Raw genomic sequence first — 19,421 nt, forward strand, 5'->3', positions numbered from 1 at the left:
AGTGCTGTCGAGTAAGCCCAGCGACCGGATATTATCCGGTCTAGGCAAAGCAACACTCATCTGAAAAAAAAACCTAATTAACGCGTGGATAATTTAGATACGATCGGACAAATATGAAATATAACTTATGCTGGAAATGCCTTATGAGCACAACATGCTAATAGGGATAATTAGCATAAATGTACAGTCGGACACACTTTGAAGCCAGCATTGCTTTGAATAACGTGTAGCACTCTAATTAAGACTGAGCGCGGACTCGCCTTCACTGTAAGTAGCAAGGGGAGACAACGGCAGAGTTTGTATCAAAAGATTATTTCAGACTGCATAATGAGGCAGAAAATACGTTTTAAGAGTAATAGCAATGTTGCAGCCGCTGCAATAGGAGTAAATTTAGCCTTTCTTTCCTTTTTTAATTGGCCAAACTGAGGTGTAACACTATAAAATCGATTTTACTGACTGCATCGACTGCAGTTTCGAACCGTCTGACCTTTGAATTGATTGACGTTAACCTGGTGAAAATGCCATTAAGCAGGTCAGTCCATGAGTTCTTGTTGGTTATCCAGAAAGAAGAGAACTAACAATTAATAAAACAAAACATGCCAGGACTGAAGAATCGACCAACGCTCTAACAAGTGGAGACAACCTGAATCCAACTCCTGCTTATATCCTTTGAAAGTGTCGGCGGACAGTATTCCAAAGTGTCTAAAACAAAACCCCATACAGGGTTTCATTAAACGTTATAATTTAAGGTATTGGGACTGCCGGCCTCCATCTTTAAGATTTCAATTGAAATCTTTGGAAAAATGTATTAATCAGTTTGATTGACGTTCATATATCATCGGGGCAACTAAATAGCCCCATGGAAATTGTAGTCACACTGGCAAAAGGGCGAACCTACAACAGAGAAACTGAACTTCGGATGAACTTTTTTTTTAAACGTTAAAAGGACTCTGACGTGAAGCTGAGACCCGCAGAAGGTGCAGCAAGTTTGAGCCAAGGGGTCCTGGCAAGACAGTAAGTGGCTAGATGAGCGGGCTGATTTATATTATCGGGTGCGTATGGCACATTGATTTTTTTATAACTAACACGGCTCTAATATTTCACAATTGAATATTGTACAGCTTTGCGCTGATTAACACCCCCACCCCTACCCGCAGAGCAATAGAGAACTATAGAAGAGGTACATTTGCCCCTACCCTGTCAAATTTTGGGTTGAGTAAGCAGGGAACCCAAAGACAGCGCCATCAAGCGATAGGCGGCTGCTATACCTCGGGGGAGCAATTTGGCCTACGGTGGCTAAAGAGGTACCACAGGTCGTTTTTGGCGCTGTTACAAGAGATATGTATATCTTGAACAGCAGAGCTAAAGCACAAGGCTTTTATTTTCTACTCAACGTATCCCAGCCAGTTTACTATTGCTTCCTCATTATTTTCTACATGACGAACGATTACCATTATTTATAATATTTACATCTGCACAAGTATTTGAAAGACATCGTTATAAAACTTACCGTTGACATTTCAATTTCTTTCGACATCAAGTAGCGAATGCTTTTAAGTATTTCTCCAATGTGACGTTTGCATTTTTTTGTATGTTCTCTCTACAACTAACACAAGCCCATCCGGTTGAGCTGCTTTTTAGTAAATACCCGTCCTTGTTACAATGATGAAGAATTCTGTTATACATGTCACACATCCAAACGACCGATATTTACACCTGCGGAGTGATGATGGGCCTAAGTACATTGCAATTAAGTGAATTGTAAATCTTTTCCGTATGTTTAAAAAAAGCAAGAGAATCATCTGTCTTTAATAAATTCTAACAACAGGCCCTGCTACACACGATGTGGCAGGCACCAATCTGCTTGCTTTACACAATTTGCGCAGAGCAGTGAATGCAAGGGACGGTTACTGGAGACCCATGACTCAAACGGAAACAAAGTGAGAATTTTCGTCAATTCTTTTATGATGGAAATGGGGTTTGCGAACATTTAAAGGGGCTATTCCAGAAAAGCCCCTTCAAATATAATCATGACACAACCCTGTTCCCCACAACACTATCTGCCTTTGATAGCAGTTGGGTCGCTTGTAACTGCATCCTTAACACGTTAAACATTACCATGAAAATAAAGCGCTACCAATAACACATGTTTCTATGGGTCAAGTTAGAGTTGGTAACTCTTAAAGAGGAAAAAAAAGGCATTTGTATGTTCGGCACGCGAGCTAATTTGTTCTGGGTATCAGTAGTTAATGGTCACTAAAGGTGCATAAAGGTTACCTTTGCCTGTGTGTGTGAAGCGTCTGAATGCTTACTTGCTTTGTAAACATCCAGATCTTCTTTTTCTGGGGGTTAATTTATATTATTCTTGTTCGTTTACTTTAATGTTTTCGACAGCACCTGCGTTACCACCTAATTTATGATCCACCTTTCATATTATTCTGGGCTACATTGCAGGGTAGACTACAAACCATGTTAAGAGTATAATTCACTTCAATTTGTGGTAACTGACAAACAGCATATCAGTCAACAACGGGCAATATTATGATGCACTGTACTCTCGCTCGGTGCGAGATGTGCAACATGTTTTGAACGTCAGTGCCTATTACACGAACAAAGACGGGAATGTCGAAAGTTAAACGATCAGATATGAATTTTACTACTTGGCCTTTGGTTCTTTAGTGAGTTGTGAAATGCGCCTTTAATCCTTACTATCAATTTCTGCTCGCATTAGTACAAGTTATGCATTGAAGCTTTCTGCTCCTTGGTAAAATGGGCCGAAACAAGACATGTGTCTATCAGAATCACATTAAAAAATTACATCAGTTGTCTAAACAGTTAATCTCGGTGTACACCTCAGGCCATTTTTTGTGGAAAAAACCCAAAATATTACATACATGCAATTCTAATAACAAATCTCTCGCTACAGGATTAAAACAATAATCTCACTCCACCAGGCCAATGATGAGTTATCAAGTATTTTGTTCCAAGGTAAACGTATTTATTAAACCCGAAGTAATATGGACATCAAAAGCTGCACAGCAAATAAAGCTACATTTTATATTTTAGGGGTATTCTGAAAAGTTGTCATTTTGCATCCTTATAAGTATAGATTTATTAATGCATAAAGTATAATAGCACAATACAGTATCTATTAATGCCACTATAATCTGTAGGTAATAACATTCAAACTTAAATATTGGGTCACTGTCTAAAAAAAAGGAATTAACCACACATTCACATTGAAGCATCATTAAATTTCCTTTTGGATTTGAATCACAGAGGCAAAATATTGAATGTTTAAACATTTAAGTTCTGGACAACATATACCCACACAAATGAGAAAATATTATCGTGGATATAATTCAAATATTTGTTTTTTTTATCTTCCAGATAGTAAGTGTATCATTTTCTATGCTATTATTTTATAATGAACTATTCTGGATCAATTTAATAAATAAACATATCTGAAATGTACCACTTAGTGCATGCTGTGTTTCCTAATGAGTGAATGGGCATGTACTTTCTTAAACACAAACAGTATTATTATTTTGATGTAGAGTATTGTGCAGGAAGGTGGCAGGTTGCTTTAAAGAAATAGACCTGAGTGTGATATGGTTTGTTGGCTTTACTGTTGCCCATCAATTAATAGGGCAATGCCAACTGCTACCACCCCAGTGGGCATTTCAGTAATCCATTGCTACAACAGCATTTTAAGCGGTAATGTGCTGGGACAGCAGAAATTATGAAAAGAACATATCTATATGTCAACAATAAAAAAGAAATAAGACAGATGAATAGACATAGCTTTGAAATATAGATAGACCATTTCAATCTTGCTGTACCATCCAATCAAATAAGATTGCAAAGCTGTCTTACAAACATCTCTATGAACCTAAAGTAAATTTAGTTTCAACTCTGCAATGCTACCAAGTCTATGCATTTCTGAAATAAATGTCACTTTAGTACAGTGTACGTGCAGGAAATGTTTGTTGGGAGGAACACAAGTGGTAACATTTTTTTAAACCATGAACATGCACCTTTTGTCTCAACATTGAACAATATCAACGATGAAGAACATGCATTTTGAAATCACTAGGACATAGTCAGCCAAGTTTAAGCCATTCCCTCTGCAAAACTTCTGGAGAACATCCTACATATCACCGTCCAATTTGAGGTTCATAAAGGTTTTCATGATGTTGTGACATTTACTGAGTATGTTAGAACAAAAGAGAGTTTAATTCATTGAGAATTAATTATCACATGCGGGGAAGCACTGGCTGATCCATTTATAAAATATGCATTCAGCTTGTATAATAGAATAGAATTATACCACAAATTTGAGTTAATGTGAAAGAGCAACGGTTGGTGCCTTCACACAAACTTTTCTTAAACTGTTCTTTCCTGTGCCTTCAGGGGGAATCGATTATGGATCTCAGCGTAGGCACGTCGTTAATAAATCCCCTCCAATGATGCCTTTTTGTTTATCAGCAGTGCCATCAACTTCAAAATCGGGGTCGTCCGGTATATCCCAAAAAGGAGACATAGGTGTCTGAGCTTAAAACTGATTAAGAAATGACAATACTGATAGTGCGTGCGTGTTGGTTGGGGGGCGGGGGGGGGGGGGGGGGCGGTGGGAACTGTAGGCTTTGCAAAGTCAATCAGTTATTTGCATTTACAGACCTGTCACGGGGACTTCAATATTTCACTCATGGCAAAATGTAACTGCAGAGGCTTCTGAGAGAAGCTGCAAAGAACTGCTGCAGATTGTCAGCGACGGGTCAGATTCAGGGAAAAATCCTTAAGGAACTTGGCATAACTATGATCGCCAGTAAACTGTGCACGGTGGAATGGAATGGAAAACCGGAGAACAAGACTGTAATTGCACCTCACCAAGCATTACGCTCGCTCATTACTTATGTAATATTAAATCAGCTAGTTAAAAAAACACACTCACGCACTTGTAGAAAATCTGTAGCAAACATCAGTCACTCTTGTTATACTCACTAGGCCCTTCTGTTAAAAATGTCTCTCAACAGCCCCGACGACGAAGACATTCATTGATTGTTTAAAATCTACATCACATCTGCTTAAAATTTGCTCAGTTTTTTTAAAAAAGATCACCAATAATTGCTGTCAGTTCGAGAAGACCAAATGTATGCAAGGCCACGTGTACTTTGGCTTCGCATCAATGCAAATGGGCACTAATTCCCTCGCAAAATGTGCATCGCGCCGGCTTATTTAATTCTCTCCATCACATCACACTGTAGATTCTGGAAATTATCGTGATAATGAGTCACGATATCCCTGCCACTTACCTGGAAAGAACAATCTGAGAACTTCAGCCCAAACTGGCTGGTATAACTATAGAACACGATATGATGGCAAAATTTAAAAAAATACACCTTACAGTTTTATGTGGTAGGCTTGTCACATTCGATCTGCAAGAAGCGCATCACCAATAATGTTGCCGGCAGTTCTTAATGTATCAGCTCTGTACAAGCATTTCTGTAGCGAAAAAAAAACAGACAAAGAGAGCATTGATACAGTAGTTAGCTACCTAGAATAAGTTGCCCAGGGAAACTCCAATTAGTTTAATTTTCCACCCCCAAAAAAAATGTTTTCGCCTGACATCTCATCGCAAAGTCCAAATCATTATTTGGTTTTTAAAAAAACGTAATTAGGGCTGTTAGCCTCGGATAACTGGAAGTTGGTCATTATCCGAAGGTTACTTAGCTATTTTGCCAGGAACATGCTCCTAAATGAAAATTGACAAAAGGGCGATCACATGTAACGTGCGGCGGTCTGTGTGAGCTGTATAAACCTGCTGGCGCCAATGCCGGTCTATAGCCCCAAAATTGGGCAGTCTGAAAGGAGACAACTTTTGTGCTACCCGCACAAAATTCGTCCCATGTCACTGAAATGTTTGATGAATAATTGGAAGTACCTGTCAAAGGAACGGCGCCGAGATCACAAGTTTTGTTTGTCTCTTTTATTTTATTACGAACCCGAGCAGGACACAACTTACTGAAGTTCGAACTGAAGTTCGTGAACTTTATCTCACAGTGTTATATTTGCCGTGTTAGCTACAGAGCGGGAGTCATTGTGGTATAGGAAAAGACAGGAAAAGACCATTTAAAAAAAAACTATGGCATGTTTTGAAGGAAAGATGCGGTCAGAATGACAATGAAGAGAACTATTTTGATAAGGGGAGGGGAAATCATAGTAAAGGGCGTGGGATAGTTAAAAGGGCAGCAAATGTGTGAAAAAAAGACAAGGAGGCGAATGAACTCAAGGCAGAAAGTGAGGTGGGATTGGAAGTGGAGGAAACAATAAAGATATTCAAATATGAAGGTCAAATCCGAGTTGCAATGAACTGCTAGGATCTATCCGTTCCCTCCAACTTCCTCAGATAGCAAGTTACGAAGTGCTAACAGCTATAGTCATTGCCTTTATTTGCCAGAAGGAATTACGTTCCTTTAAAAATGTAGCTATTACAAACAGTAAACGGAGGGAACATCCACAATAAATGACTATGACAGTTGCCACAAGGTAATATAAACATGTGTTTTGCTTATATAGTTTGGCTGCCTTGCACCACTATACGTGAAGACTATAGGGCGCAGAGATACAAGTTGATTAGACTTGTCCATCTGTTATATAGATCACCAGTCTAACTTTACAATACGTACTAGAATGTCTCAACTGAGTTATTTCACGTGCGTGAATCAATTGATATTTTAATATTTGAATTATCCACATATTAGAGCATTATATCACCTATGTATTGATAAATGATTGAACGCAGAAGTTACTTCATTACGTCTGGTCACCATCGGAGTAAAATAGGTACCACAGTATAAACGCAGACCAATATTGAATCACCGCCTTCGGTTAAATTGGAAATGGCTCGCCAATGTGGCTGAACATTGAGGAAGGAATAAGCATGTAATCGGCACTAGCTGGACCTCACACATGCTAAGAGAATATTTACACGAAACTTGCCAATGTAAACGAGCCCGCCTCTTTCAGATAAACAGTAATCAACAAACCTCTGTATCATTTCGGGGCTATATAGCTCTGTCTGCTTATGGCTAATGAAGTGAGGTGTCTGGTTGCAGAGGCACTACAGAGCAACTCGGTGCTGGCGTAAATGCTTTCAAAGCCATTTTAATTTTCACATCAGTGCACTTACTGGGTTTTAAAGCTCTGACGGCTAACAAGTAGCTTGCGGTATTGGCGAATGTTTAACTAAGATGGCTAGCCATCAATTCCCTTTTGTTTGCTTGCAAATTAATCATCCTATACGTAGTTGGCGCCAGTGTAGATTTATCACACACAGGAGGGTGAATGAGTCGGGCGCGGAGAGACAAAGAGAGTTCGCACCTTCCTGCTTTTGATCCTAGATTAGTGCACCCTCCCTTCATAATACAAGTCTCTAGGGTGCTTAGCCTGGGAGGTCACTCATAATTGGCGGAAGTTAGTGCAACCTTTCAAAACGTTACATTATAACGCATAATTCCTAAATATATAATGCTCAACCGCAATACCATAGAATGCGATTATTATTTTATATAAAAAGACTATATTCAGTCATTTTCTTCACTTTCAGCAGAGAAAAAAATACTTATAAGCAACGTTTAAAACGATAGTTATTATTTAAAACACGCATCTGAATGGGATCTCCCTTTGTCCAGATGCCACACACAATAAAATGTACATATATAGGGGAACTCGCCTTTTGACTTCCAAATCTCCATAGATCAGGAAAGCGCCGTGCTTTTGGCATCCGCGGCTTAAAGAGGGGAGGGGGCGGGGGGTGGTGAAGGGATGGGGGAGGGAGGTCAAGGACACACAACACAGCAGAGAGACAGACACAGAGGGAGAACGAAATGAAATGTCGGCAGTTCGCAAGCTGCAACAGCGGAGATTGGCGGCGTCCAGAGTGAGTTTTTCGCCAGGATATACTCACAGATGAAGAGAGGCGATATTTTTTTGCCTTTTGGGAAAAAAAGGGGAGCGAAAAGTGATACGAGACGCGAGTTGCAACTCGACGTCAGCAGCCTGGCGCCAAACGCCCTTAAACATGTGCGTCAAAAATGCGATGTTACAAGAGCTAATCACTTTAGATGTTCCGTTCCTATCTCCGTGCATTTAGCCGATGTGATGCTTTTCAGTTGCAACTTTATTTTTCCCAGGGCTTTCAGAGAGAGAGGGAGAGAGAGAAGGGAGAAAGCAAGCATCCTACATTAGGCTGCAGCAGCCCAGAAGGCGCCATGTCCTGATAATTAAATCACCTCGTTAAATGAGACGCTATTTTTTTTATATGCTGTTGAAAGCATCGACGAGGAACAAATAAAATTAAGACGCTGGGACATCTCAGGGCTTTGCTCCCCCGTATTAAAAATAAAATGTAGAGATCTCTTATCTGCGGCAGGATAGGGAAGAGAGAGGGGGATAGAGACAAGACAAGAGAACAACACAAGACACCCAGCACCACCCACGCCCCCCCCCCCCCCCAAACAAAATCAGCGGGAATAAAAACAATGTTAATCGGAGGCTGGGGCATCTGAAGGATTAGTGTGGAGGGAGGCGAGATGACTCGGGCATTGCATATAACGGCGAGAAGGGGCTGCCTGGCTGCAAGTCCCGCTTTGCACTGTGTGGAGAGACACATGATGATCCCTTGCCTGATTTCGGCGATGGTGGGTGAAGGCACCTGAGGCGGGCCCTTGCTCCTTTCCATTGGCTGGTGTATGTGTCCCCCCACCCCCCCCCCCCACTCCCTTCCCCCATGCCTCTCCTACCCCCCTCCCTCTAATGATGTTGACATATTCACACGGCTGAAGTAGTGATGCTCGCTGTACGTTACAGTTTCCGACACCTTCTTTTTATAACTCATCTATCCCCGGCTTTAGTTGTCAAAACCACGCCTATGGAGCCACACAATTGGTCCGAAAGCGTCAAATAGCCAATCAACAGTGCAGAGCTATTCGCAACACGCACACACACACACACATAGAGAGAAAGCTCCGAGTTGACTGTTTGGGGAGATGCGTCCGAGCTCTGCTGCCACCGCTGAACAGTCTCACTTTCAGTTCATGTGAAGACCCCCCCCCCCACCCCCAACCCCCCACACCCACCCAACCAACAGAAAAAAAATATTATAATAGTAATAACGATGCGCTTGTAAGCGAGACAGTACGACAAGAGAATCCGGGGAGTGGATGAATTTACCGATGAGAGAGCCAGTTATTCCGGGGACAAGTATGGCTTACCATCCGTTCTTACCTCACCGGGCACCGGATTTTGCGATGAGCGCCGTGCTGGGACATCAGCCTCCTTTCTTCCCGGCCCTGGCGCTGCCTCCGGGCGGCCCGGCCGCCCTCACCCTCTCGGGCGGACTCGGCAAGCCCCTCATGGATCAGCTTGTGGGCGCAGGTGAGGCCGGGATCGCTCTGTCGGCGATGGGCCACCAGTCCTCGCATCTGCGGCCTCTCAAGACGCTGGAGCCCGAGGAAGAAGTGGAAGACGATCCGAAAGTTATCCTGGAGGCGAAAGATTTGTGGGATCAGTTTCACAAGTCTGGCACTGAAATGGTTATCACCAAATCTGGAAGGTACAGCGCACTTTCCCATCCAAGAAAGCAATGCCGACATCACCGATTCGAGATCTTTACAGTTATTTTAATATCCAGCCGTGAATAGTTACGATGCCGAGTAATATATGCATTATATATATATATATATAATACAAATTAGAGCGTTGTGGAATTTGAACAGGCGAAATAGATTTAATTGAGAAAAGCGCCCAGTTTATATTAGCCTAAATCTGTCAAGGGCTTTTGCAACACTTCCTGTAGAGTGATCCATCTTAGGGAGACAACTTGCCTCGATAAATGCAGTCACTTATTTATTGAAATGGTTTTGACATAGTCCCCACAAAAAACATTTAGTCTGCCCCTCTGTTGATGCGAGGGGACAATTCGGATCGCTCGACTAATGTAGGGCACGCTCGGATCAAATATTGCAACTTTTTAAATAAATGCTAATGCAATTAATTTAAATAGCTTCTTCCTTAGGATAGGGGAGTTCACATGTGATCTGCAGAGGGGCCGATAGATGATATTTTATAGAAGTTCTAATTTATCCATTCATTGGATTTCGAGCAATCCCAGGATGGGAACCAGCAGGCGCGTTTGTAAATAATGTGCAGGATTAAGGCTCCACACAGTACTTAGTTTCAAGGGTTGTCTGGAACTGCTGGGTGTTGCAATTCATCTCGGTGGGGTTGGGGGGTTGGGGGGGGGTGGGGGTTGGCAAGCGTATGGCAAATTATTTTCACGACACCTGTGATGGGAACAGTTTAACTCACGCAGTTTTTTTTATGGCACCAATTGGTGATTACAAAACCATAAAGGTTGAGTGAGCCGCGGCCTTACCCAGGTAGCCAACACACATATACCTAGGATATGGTCGTTAGTCATGTTTGTACCACTCTTACCAGAAACATTGAAATTTAAGCTAAAATATCTCTGGAGGGAACCGACCCGTTCTCTAACTTGGCCCTGCGTCTTTTATAAAAAGCTGGATTTTGTGTATGTAAACCTTAAACACTCATGGCAAGTCATCTAAAGAACGCTGTTGCTGTTTTGACAATACTTCTAAAACCTAGCGCCACTGAAATGGGTTGGATCAAATATTTCACATAGTAAAGACCTGTGAATCAAAGCCCCACTGTTAAAGAACAGTCCAGAAACCTAACTCTAATTTGGCTTTCGCGAGGATTACATTACTGACAAGTTTAATGTACACACACAAAATATATAGTCAACTTAATGTTTTCTTGCAGGAGAATGTTCCCGCCATTTAAAGTTAGATGCACGGGTCTGGATAAGAAGGCCAAATATATTTTGTTAATGGATATAGTGGCGGCAGATGACTGTAGGTACAAATTCCACAACTCACGCTGGATGGTAGCCGGAAAAGCTGACCCTGAAATGCCAAAGCGAATGTATATTCACCCTGATAGCCCCGCTACTGGTGAGCAATGGATGTCCAAAGTCGTCACTTTTCACAAGCTGAAGCTGACAAACAACATTTCCGATAAACATGGATTTGTAAGTTTAATACATTTACCTCTTGAATTAATCTCCACTTGGTCGAATGATTTAACAACAAATAGTGACATGCTTTTACTTTAGTCGGGCTTGGGTTAAAATGCTAAAATATTTTCCGCATTCAGAGTTCTTTTTAAAGCACAAACTTGTGTTGATATGAGGGCTTTACATGTTTTTTTTGCATTATTTTTCTGTGTGTGATGACTGTGTGTTCTCAACCTGAGGTATTGTGAAGATCGGCCATTTTAAGTAACTGGGATTGTGCAAGTATTTGATCGTTGGGATCATATTTTACAATTTTCTCTGACACTGCAAGTGATAAGGCTTAGTCACATGTCAACTTTCTCGACGTTCAGTTTCTAAATCTCGGTGGCAATGGACAATGACTTGCAGGGGAAAATATTTAAAATCTCAACACATTTTGGCAAATCTGCAATTTATTAAGCATTATGCTCGCTGGCGAGAGAGAAAAAAAACAATCCAGCCACTGGAATAACAATGACGATAGCAGTAGCTCCATTAGTCCACGCATTTTAATATGATCCTCAAAATGCAGGGCACTGAGCAGACTGAAATTGTTTATGCTTAGAGAGCAGCCGTTTACTATTTAACTCGCACCATTCTCAATTACTACCGTGCATGTCAGCATTGTGTGTGAACCGTCTTGCCGGCATAGACACATATGTAGGGAGGCCAGAGGTGCACACGTGTAAGCAGATATTTGTAGATAGGCATAATATATTTCTAAACCGGTTAGTTTTCATTTTGCAAGTGCTTACACAATGAGGGAGGCCATAGTGCAAATGTTAACCAAGCCGTCAGCTGTTCATGTAGAAGTACGGATTTACACTCCTGCTGAAATCTGTCCTTTCCTGTGAAATCTTTTATACTGGCTATTAGTTTATATTATTGCCGATCAACCGTTAATAAGCAGCGTGCAATTAAACAGTAAAGCGATATAATAACATCACGTTTAGCCATGCTGGCTGAATCTAGAAGCAGTCATACCATGTGTACAACTGCACTCGCTTTGGTCGGGTTGTAATTTGCTTGATTTGTCCTCTTCAGACTATTTTGAACTCCATGCACAAGTACCAACCTAGATTTCACATTGTTCGTGCGAACGACATTTTGAAACTTCCCTACAGTACTTTCCGAACCTACGTTTTTCCCGAAACAGAATTCATTGCAGTGACTGCGTACCAAAACGATAAGGTGAGTTTATTTTTTAAAGTTCGCAAATTGCAGAAACGCATTGTTTTTTGTAATATAGATGTCGACTTCTCTTGCGCAACAATATGATATCAAAAAGATCAAAATATGCAAGATTGTGTGAAGCTTCTTCCTCTTGTCTGTTTATTCTGATCGGTAGGATATTTAAAAAAAATGGCAGGCCCATTTAACCCGCAAGAAGGTTTGTTGAATATGTTGCACAGACTGGGTCTCCTTTCAATTTGATGATTTGCTTTGTAATGTCAGTTTTTGGTGTGGGTTACCTTGTACGGCTGTGGACCCAAGGTTGTGAGGCATATGTTTGTGTGGGACGTGGGTTTGCATCAATTTTGTTACGCCAGGTAATAGGATTTAATAGATTTCTAAACTGTTATTAAATTACAGTCATTATATAAAAAAAGACATTTCACACTCTTTATTGGCAATGCATGCGAGTGGACAATAGATTTTAAGCCAAGGTGTTACGTGGGGAGTATTGTGCTCATTCACAGACATCTGAGAATGGACAATTGAGTTAATTATTGTTGATAATTTTGTCCCAGTAATTTTTTAAGGGACTTGGAACCCTTTTCATTGGTATTTAACTCCTCATCAGACGTCTAGTTAGTCAGCGAATCTTATTAAGAGAGTTGAAGCTAAGTACATTGTCTGCAAGCGAGTTGATAATTCTTGATCGGAGCGCTGTTGATCATGGGTTGTCTCCTGCAGAGAATAAAACTGATTAGGAAAAAGGCTGTTATCATGATAAATGAAATGACGTTAACTTGCTTGGGTGTTGGATCTGTTCCTGCTCCCTGTTGCACTATTATCTCCAGTTCATTATTTTAAAGGACAATGATTTCAACCTAGTTAAATCCTCGGCCCTATTGAAAGGAGGATGAGAATGGGTCATAAAGTTGCTGTTGACTTAGAGTCAACAGTGAGTAAAAGACGGTGCTGACGCCAGACCCGGCTTGCACCCTATCTTTCCCTGATAAAAGGTGCCTGTCTGGCTTGTACTCGCTCACACGCGCGAATGAATATCATGAATCGAAGGTGATTTATTTGGGGGGGGGGGGGGGGGCAGATCCGTGGATTGCACCTTGCATTAAATAAAATAAATAGTGATTTAAACGGCAGTAGCACTGAACCCAAGTTTCTGCACCGATATATTCTGACAGTGTGGTTATATTCAGTGTTGGCGATGAAAGCAAAATTAGGGAGAAGGAAATGTTACAGCTCTAGATCAGGCACAGATGGATAATAGATTGAAGTGTTTAATGCTGCGTTAACATAATTCCACACTTATTTACTCTAAATAGTAATGCGAAGTAATAACGTAATTGCGATTTGATATCTGGCCACCGAATTTCGCTGATAACTTGTTCAGTAGAGCCTGCGCACTCCCAGTGAAGATTGTAGCTAATTGTCGTAATGTTCCGCCGCCGAGCAACGAGAAAATATTTAAACTTGCATATTTTCCATCTAGATAACCCAGCTAAAAATCGACAACAATCCATTTGCCAAAGGATTTCGTGACACGGGCAATGGGAGAAGAGAGAAGAGGTGAGTTTAGTTGGGTTCAGCTCGATTTGTCAAATGGGTGGACTGTTTGGGGCCTGGTTATATCCATGATCTTAACCACAATCTGATAGAACGCTGTCATCGTAAGACAGAAACGGGGGAGGGGGTAGGGTGGGGTGGTGGGAAATGAGGAGTTCTTGCATTTTGCTACAGTGCTGTATCCGTTGGCGTTTGCTCTTGGTGGTCTACCTTAGCTGTTTTATTTTTTTTTTAAAGCGACTGCCCAGAGAATGTTAATGCACAAACCACAATCCAACATGACTAGAACGCAGGATGAAATAAAACTAAAAATGATAGGGACAGTTATTGGATAACTCCAAACTTAAATCATTGTCCCCCTTGTGTTTTTTTTTAAATATAAAGAAAACAGTTGGCAATTCAATCCCTCCGAGTCTATGAGGAGCAGCAGAAGGGCTCCAAAGAGAATGGGACATCGGACGACTCATCCAGTGAGCAACCAGCTTTCAAATGCTTCGGACAGACTACCTCCCCCGCTGTTTCCACGCCAGGAACTGCCAACTTAAAAGGTTATTATTTTGTTACCTACAAAGGGGTCTTGTTTGTTCTTTTTTATATATATAAAAGGCGCGACTAAAGTTTGTGTTCTACTCGCACATTAATTGAGTGTATGTTTGTATTGAAGATCCTTATCATCCCTCAGCTGAGTAACTCAGCACTGCACAAGATGCTTCTATTTACTGTCCTCCTGCTGTAGAATTGGGTTCCGAGAGAGCATTCGCACTTGTGTGCACACGCTGGAATTATGTGGGATTTAATAACTTGTAAATAGAATAAGAAATCTCCTCATTCGGTAAAACTATATCACAGACTATCATAACTATCATATCATTATATAATCAAGAATATGAGAATTCCTCCAGTGCAGAAGGTGGCCATTTGGCCCATCGAACCTGCATCAACAATCCCACCCATGCCTTATCCCCGTAACCCCACGTATTTACCCCCTGACACGAAAGATCAATTTAGCATGGCCAATGCACCTAATCAGCACACCTTTGGACTGTGGGAGGAAACTGAAGCACCCGGAGGAAACCCACGCAGACACGGGGAGAATGTGCAAATTCCACACAGACAGGCCGGAGGCCGGAATTGAACCCGCGTCCCTGGCGTTGTGAGGCTACAGTGCTGACCACCGTGCTGCCCATATGTGTATGTAACAAAACAGTATTTTCTGTTTTAAATGCGGTAACAAGAAACCCCAGAAAGACGGGGTGTGGATTCCCTGCCCCTAAATTGTCATTGTCTGTATTTCAACAGCGTGGTGTCACTGCATTGTGGTTTGTTAATGAGAAGTGTCACTTTCAGAGAGACCCCGCAATCTTACTAACCGAGTGCTTAAAAATACGACCATATCTCAGCTGTTACTTTTTTTAACTTATGTTTTTAAAACTGCTGTACCCATATCTCAGGCGCTCTGCAAAGCGATGAGGAAGAAAGCGACATGGACAGTAAGGACGAGCCCCTTCAGGAAGGGCCGGACTCAGGAAAGCTGTCGGCAGCTCGCGAGGAGAGGAAGGAGGAACGCGACCCCATCAAATCGCACCCACGCCCTTCGGAGTCTGGGAGCAGAGTCAGAGAACATGAAAGCTCGAGGACTGACAAGAGCTTGACGGATTTGCAGCGCAGCCCGACTAACACCCCCTCCAGCACCAGGGCCGTTAATGGCGAGGGCCCCGAGATCAAAAGTCCAGTTCGAGACCATCACCAGAAAGCGGATGAATCCAGTGCTTTGGGCAAGGAGCCCTATTCGCCTCTGACCGTCCAGACGGATAGTATCTCGCACCTGAACCACGGACACTTACAGAACCTCGCCTTTTCTCATAATTTATCTGGCCAGCACTTCTTTACCCCACTGGGCGCGGGACACCCCCTTTTCTTGCACCCCAGCCAGTTTGCTATGGGTGGGGCCTTCCCAAATATGGCAGCAGGTATGGGTCACCTGCTAGCCTCAATGTCGGGCGCCGCGGGCGGAATCAGCGGCCTGGACACACTTGTTTCTTCACAGCAGGGACTAGCTGGCGGATCAGCAGCAACTCTCCCATTTCACCTCCAACAACACGTCCTGGCCTCTCAGGTAAACCTCCCTTCTTGTCATTGTGTGTATTCCAACAGTGTATTGCATCAAATATTTCATAAAGAAAGTTACCTCTCTTGATAAGTTGGCTGACAAATATACAGGATATTTGAGCATTACTTTTTCAGTCTTTTTAAAATTAAAATGGTAAAAAGTGGACTTTCTGCGAACAACATTCATAAATCGGCCTTGTGTAATATGTGAGGTATTGAGGCCTTTGAGAAAATAAAGAACACGTTGAATCTCCGACTTTCCGTTTTTAACCTCACCCTGAGAATGATTGAAAACGCCAGATAATTGATACAAGATATATCACCTTAAAATAAAAAATATTTCACTTATAATGCAAAATATAGAATATTAATCAAGATAAACTTTCCGAGTGGCTAAATAGCATCACGCTCTATATCTCTCATCCTATTTGACTTATGTTCTGTCTCTGAGCAACTGCAGGAGAGATATAGTAGAGTAAGATATTTGCATGTAATTACAGACTCTTCGTTGTTGTCAGGACTCGAATTTAAATAACTCTAAAGTGTGTACTTTGGACAGGAGTTTAAGATGCTCTACAATGTCCACATGCCTCATTTCCGTAAATCTACACAAACTGTTGAATTATTTCTGGGTTAATGGATTCACTGAACGCGGGGAATCCAGTCTAATCCATCCCAATTGTATCAGCAATTAGCATTGGTTGTTGCAAACATGAACTGACTTTTCTCGTTACGTTGACAGGGTCTGGCGATGTCACCTTTCGGTAGCCTTTTCCCCTACCCTTACACCTACATGGCCGCTGCGGCGGCGGCTTCCGTGCCCGCTGGAGTCCCGTCGTCGGTCGCGTCCTCTATCCACCGCCATCCGTTCCTCAGCGCAGTGCGGCCCCGCTTGAGGTATAGCCCTTACACCTTCCCCGTGCCCGGCATGGACAGCAGCAGCTTGCTGGCCACCACCCTGCCGACCATGGCCACCCCGGGCGAGGCGAAGGGGGTGAACAGCATGGCCACCAGCCCCGTGTCAGCCGGCTTGGACTCGGGCTCTGAGGTCAACAGCAGGTCCTCCACCCTCTCCTCGGGATCGATCTCCTTGTCGCCGAAACAGTGTTCAGAGAAAGAGACGCCCAACCAGCTTCAGAACATCCAGCGCCTGGTCAGCGGACTGGAAACGAAACAGGATCGGTCAAGCCGGAGCGACTCCCCTTGATAAAGGAAGGTGATATAGGAAAGCCAGAAACACACAAAGAAAAAGGGCTTTGCATGTCACACAAGTACAGTCTTGTTTCTTTTTCTTAAAGCTAGTGTAGAGCCTTGGTATTATCCACTTTCCCAACTTAGCAAACAAAAAAAGTAGCCGAAAAAGTGGAAGATGGAATTTTCCGGGCACCATCGGTAGTTTGGTCTGTAGATGTCAACATGCTTTTCATATATATGCAATAACAGAAAGAAACGGAGACCTATTATAAAGTATTTATGTAATTATTTGATAACATGTGTAAATATACTGAAATTAGAATACTGGAAATTATACTTTAATTTATTGCTGGTGTACATACATCTGTATATAAGGCTCCAAGCCTTTTATTCGTTCGTCATACTCATTTCAACACAACTCCTTATTAACCAGAGTGCCGGCATGGTTTACCACTTTTTACCTAGCAATGTCTTACCATGCCATCATTAAGACAAAACCTTTATAGATCCGAGTACAAGACGTGCCATTTTTTTTTAGCTTTTACCATGGTTTCAGTGTTAAAGTGCTACTGTCTAGAGTAACGAAAAAAAAAGAGCTCGCCAGTTGCTTGAGGAGAAATGAAGACGCTTTGGGGGTTTTCTATGGTGTCAAAATGAATGGAGATTTTATGCTCTATAGCTTGAAAGTGCCGAGAGTTGAAAAAAAATAAAATGAAGGTATATTTTGTGTTATAAAATGTTGAAAGTTCTTGGTTTTTCTTGTACTATTTTTGTTTCGCTTTGAAGTTCTCAAAAAGTTTCAATAAATTTTTATCCAAGCCTGCCTTGTCGCAGTTATTCCAATCACATTTCCAGTCCGTTACACAGGGTGGACAACAGACCAATTTGGCCTGATCATTGTGGTTTATTATTCACCAATATTGTTTCCATTTCCAATTTCTCACCAAGCTGGGGGAATTCCCGCCAAAGGTCTTGCTTTTGTCATGTACCCTCCCCTTCCTCCCCGCTCTTACATAGCCTGGCACTGCACTTTGTTACATAGCCTCTCTATTATAGTAGATATCCACTCCCCACTGTCACACTGTCTCATTTCCCACTGTGTTAGGTAGCCTCATTCCCCACTCTTTTACATAGCCCACCCATTGTGGTACGTATGCTTACTGCCCTCTGTTGCATGCCCTGCCTCCCCCTGTGTTACATATGCTTTCTCCCCACTTTGTTACGTGTGTTACATACCTTCCCCATTGTGTTAGATAACCACACTTCCTCCAGTTTTACCCAGCCCCGTTTCGTCCAGTATTATAACATCAACCCCTCCAGTGTTACATAACTTTAACTCCTCCAGTGTTACTTAGCCTCACTTCATCCAGTGTTACATCTCACTCCATCCCGTATGATATAGGCTGGCTCACTCCATTGTTACGTGGCCTCACTCTGTTCAGTGTTACTTAGCCTTGCTCCCTCCAGTGTTACTTAACCTCAACCCCTCCAGTGTTATACATAACCTCACTCCCTCTAGTATTACATAGCCACATCCCTCCAGTCACATAGCCCGCCTCACCCCATCCATTGTTACGTTGCCTCACTCCGTTCAGTATTAAAGCCTCACTCACTCGCCTATTACATAGCCTTGCTCTCCATTATACCAGTAATTTATTGTAATAAGTAAGATTGAAGCTCATTTGACACTGATAAATGCCTCTTTCAGATCATCATTGCTGCCATCGTATTTCCACCTTTGCGGAGATTATTATCCCAGTGAAAACCCTGATTTTTCCGCGCTATTTTTATTTCTGACAATACAATATCAAAGGAAAATTCCCAGCACTCTTATCCTCAAGCCCATTTTTACACACCGTGAAACATTTACACTTGGGTGTTTTCAGGATATAATCTGTAACTGATTTGAATTGTCCCATCTATAGTTGGAGGGTTCGTTTTCTAGCTCCTGTGGTAACAAGTAATAGAAAGTCATATTGGCAAATGAATCTCGACTTTGTTTCCTGCCTAACAAAAGAACAAGGTCTTTACAGCAATCTCAACACCCAATGGTGCAGGGATTGCGAAGTAGTTTGTATTTGACCTAAAAGGAGGAAAGGTCTAATAAAAAAATATTGTGGTCATATAAGGAAATGTAAACACATGTAATGTCAGAGGAACAGTCAAAGGGCACCCGGCCCATAGTCTGCGTTGATTATTTTCCTATTTATGATATGGAATTCGTTGC

The 19,421-nt window shown here is 42.0% G+C and overlaps 1 protein-coding gene and 1 long non-coding RNA gene across 2 annotated transcripts in view; one reads left to right on the forward strand and one right to left on the reverse strand.

Annotated features, from left to right (window-relative positions):
- The window catches only part of LOC144502745 (uncharacterized), a 46,171-nt gene extending 40,094 nt beyond the window's left edge, over positions 1–6,077 (reverse strand). The window contains exons 1-2 of the long non-coding RNA XR_013499377.1: positions 5,945–6,077; positions 5,403–5,505 (exon numbers count right to left, since the gene is read on the reverse strand). This is a non-coding gene — a long non-coding RNA (uncharacterized LOC144502745). The remainder of the gene's footprint in view (positions 1–5,402; positions 5,506–5,944) is intronic.
- A 2,932-nt stretch (positions 6,078–9,009) lies between these two features.
- Positions 9,010–18,013, forward strand: tbx3a (T-box transcription factor 3a). Its single transcript, XM_078227005.1, has 7 exons — positions 9,010–9,616; positions 10,849–11,116; positions 12,185–12,331; positions 13,818–13,894; positions 14,276–14,439; positions 15,343–16,007; positions 16,743–18,013. Exons 1-7 carry the CDS (start codon positions 9,225–9,227, stop codon positions 17,205–17,207), a joined length of 2,178 nt encoding a protein of 725 aa, XP_078083131.1. The 5' UTR covers positions 9,010–9,224; the 3' UTR covers positions 17,208–18,013.
- Positions 18,014–19,421: the final 1,408 nt, after the last annotated feature.

Source organism: Mustelus asterias, chromosome 13 (assembly GCF_964213995.1).
Source record: "Mustelus asterias chromosome 13, sMusAst1.hap1.1, whole genome shotgun sequence".
Lineage (NCBI taxonomy): Eukaryota > Metazoa > Chordata > Chondrichthyes > Carcharhiniformes > Triakidae > Mustelus > Mustelus asterias.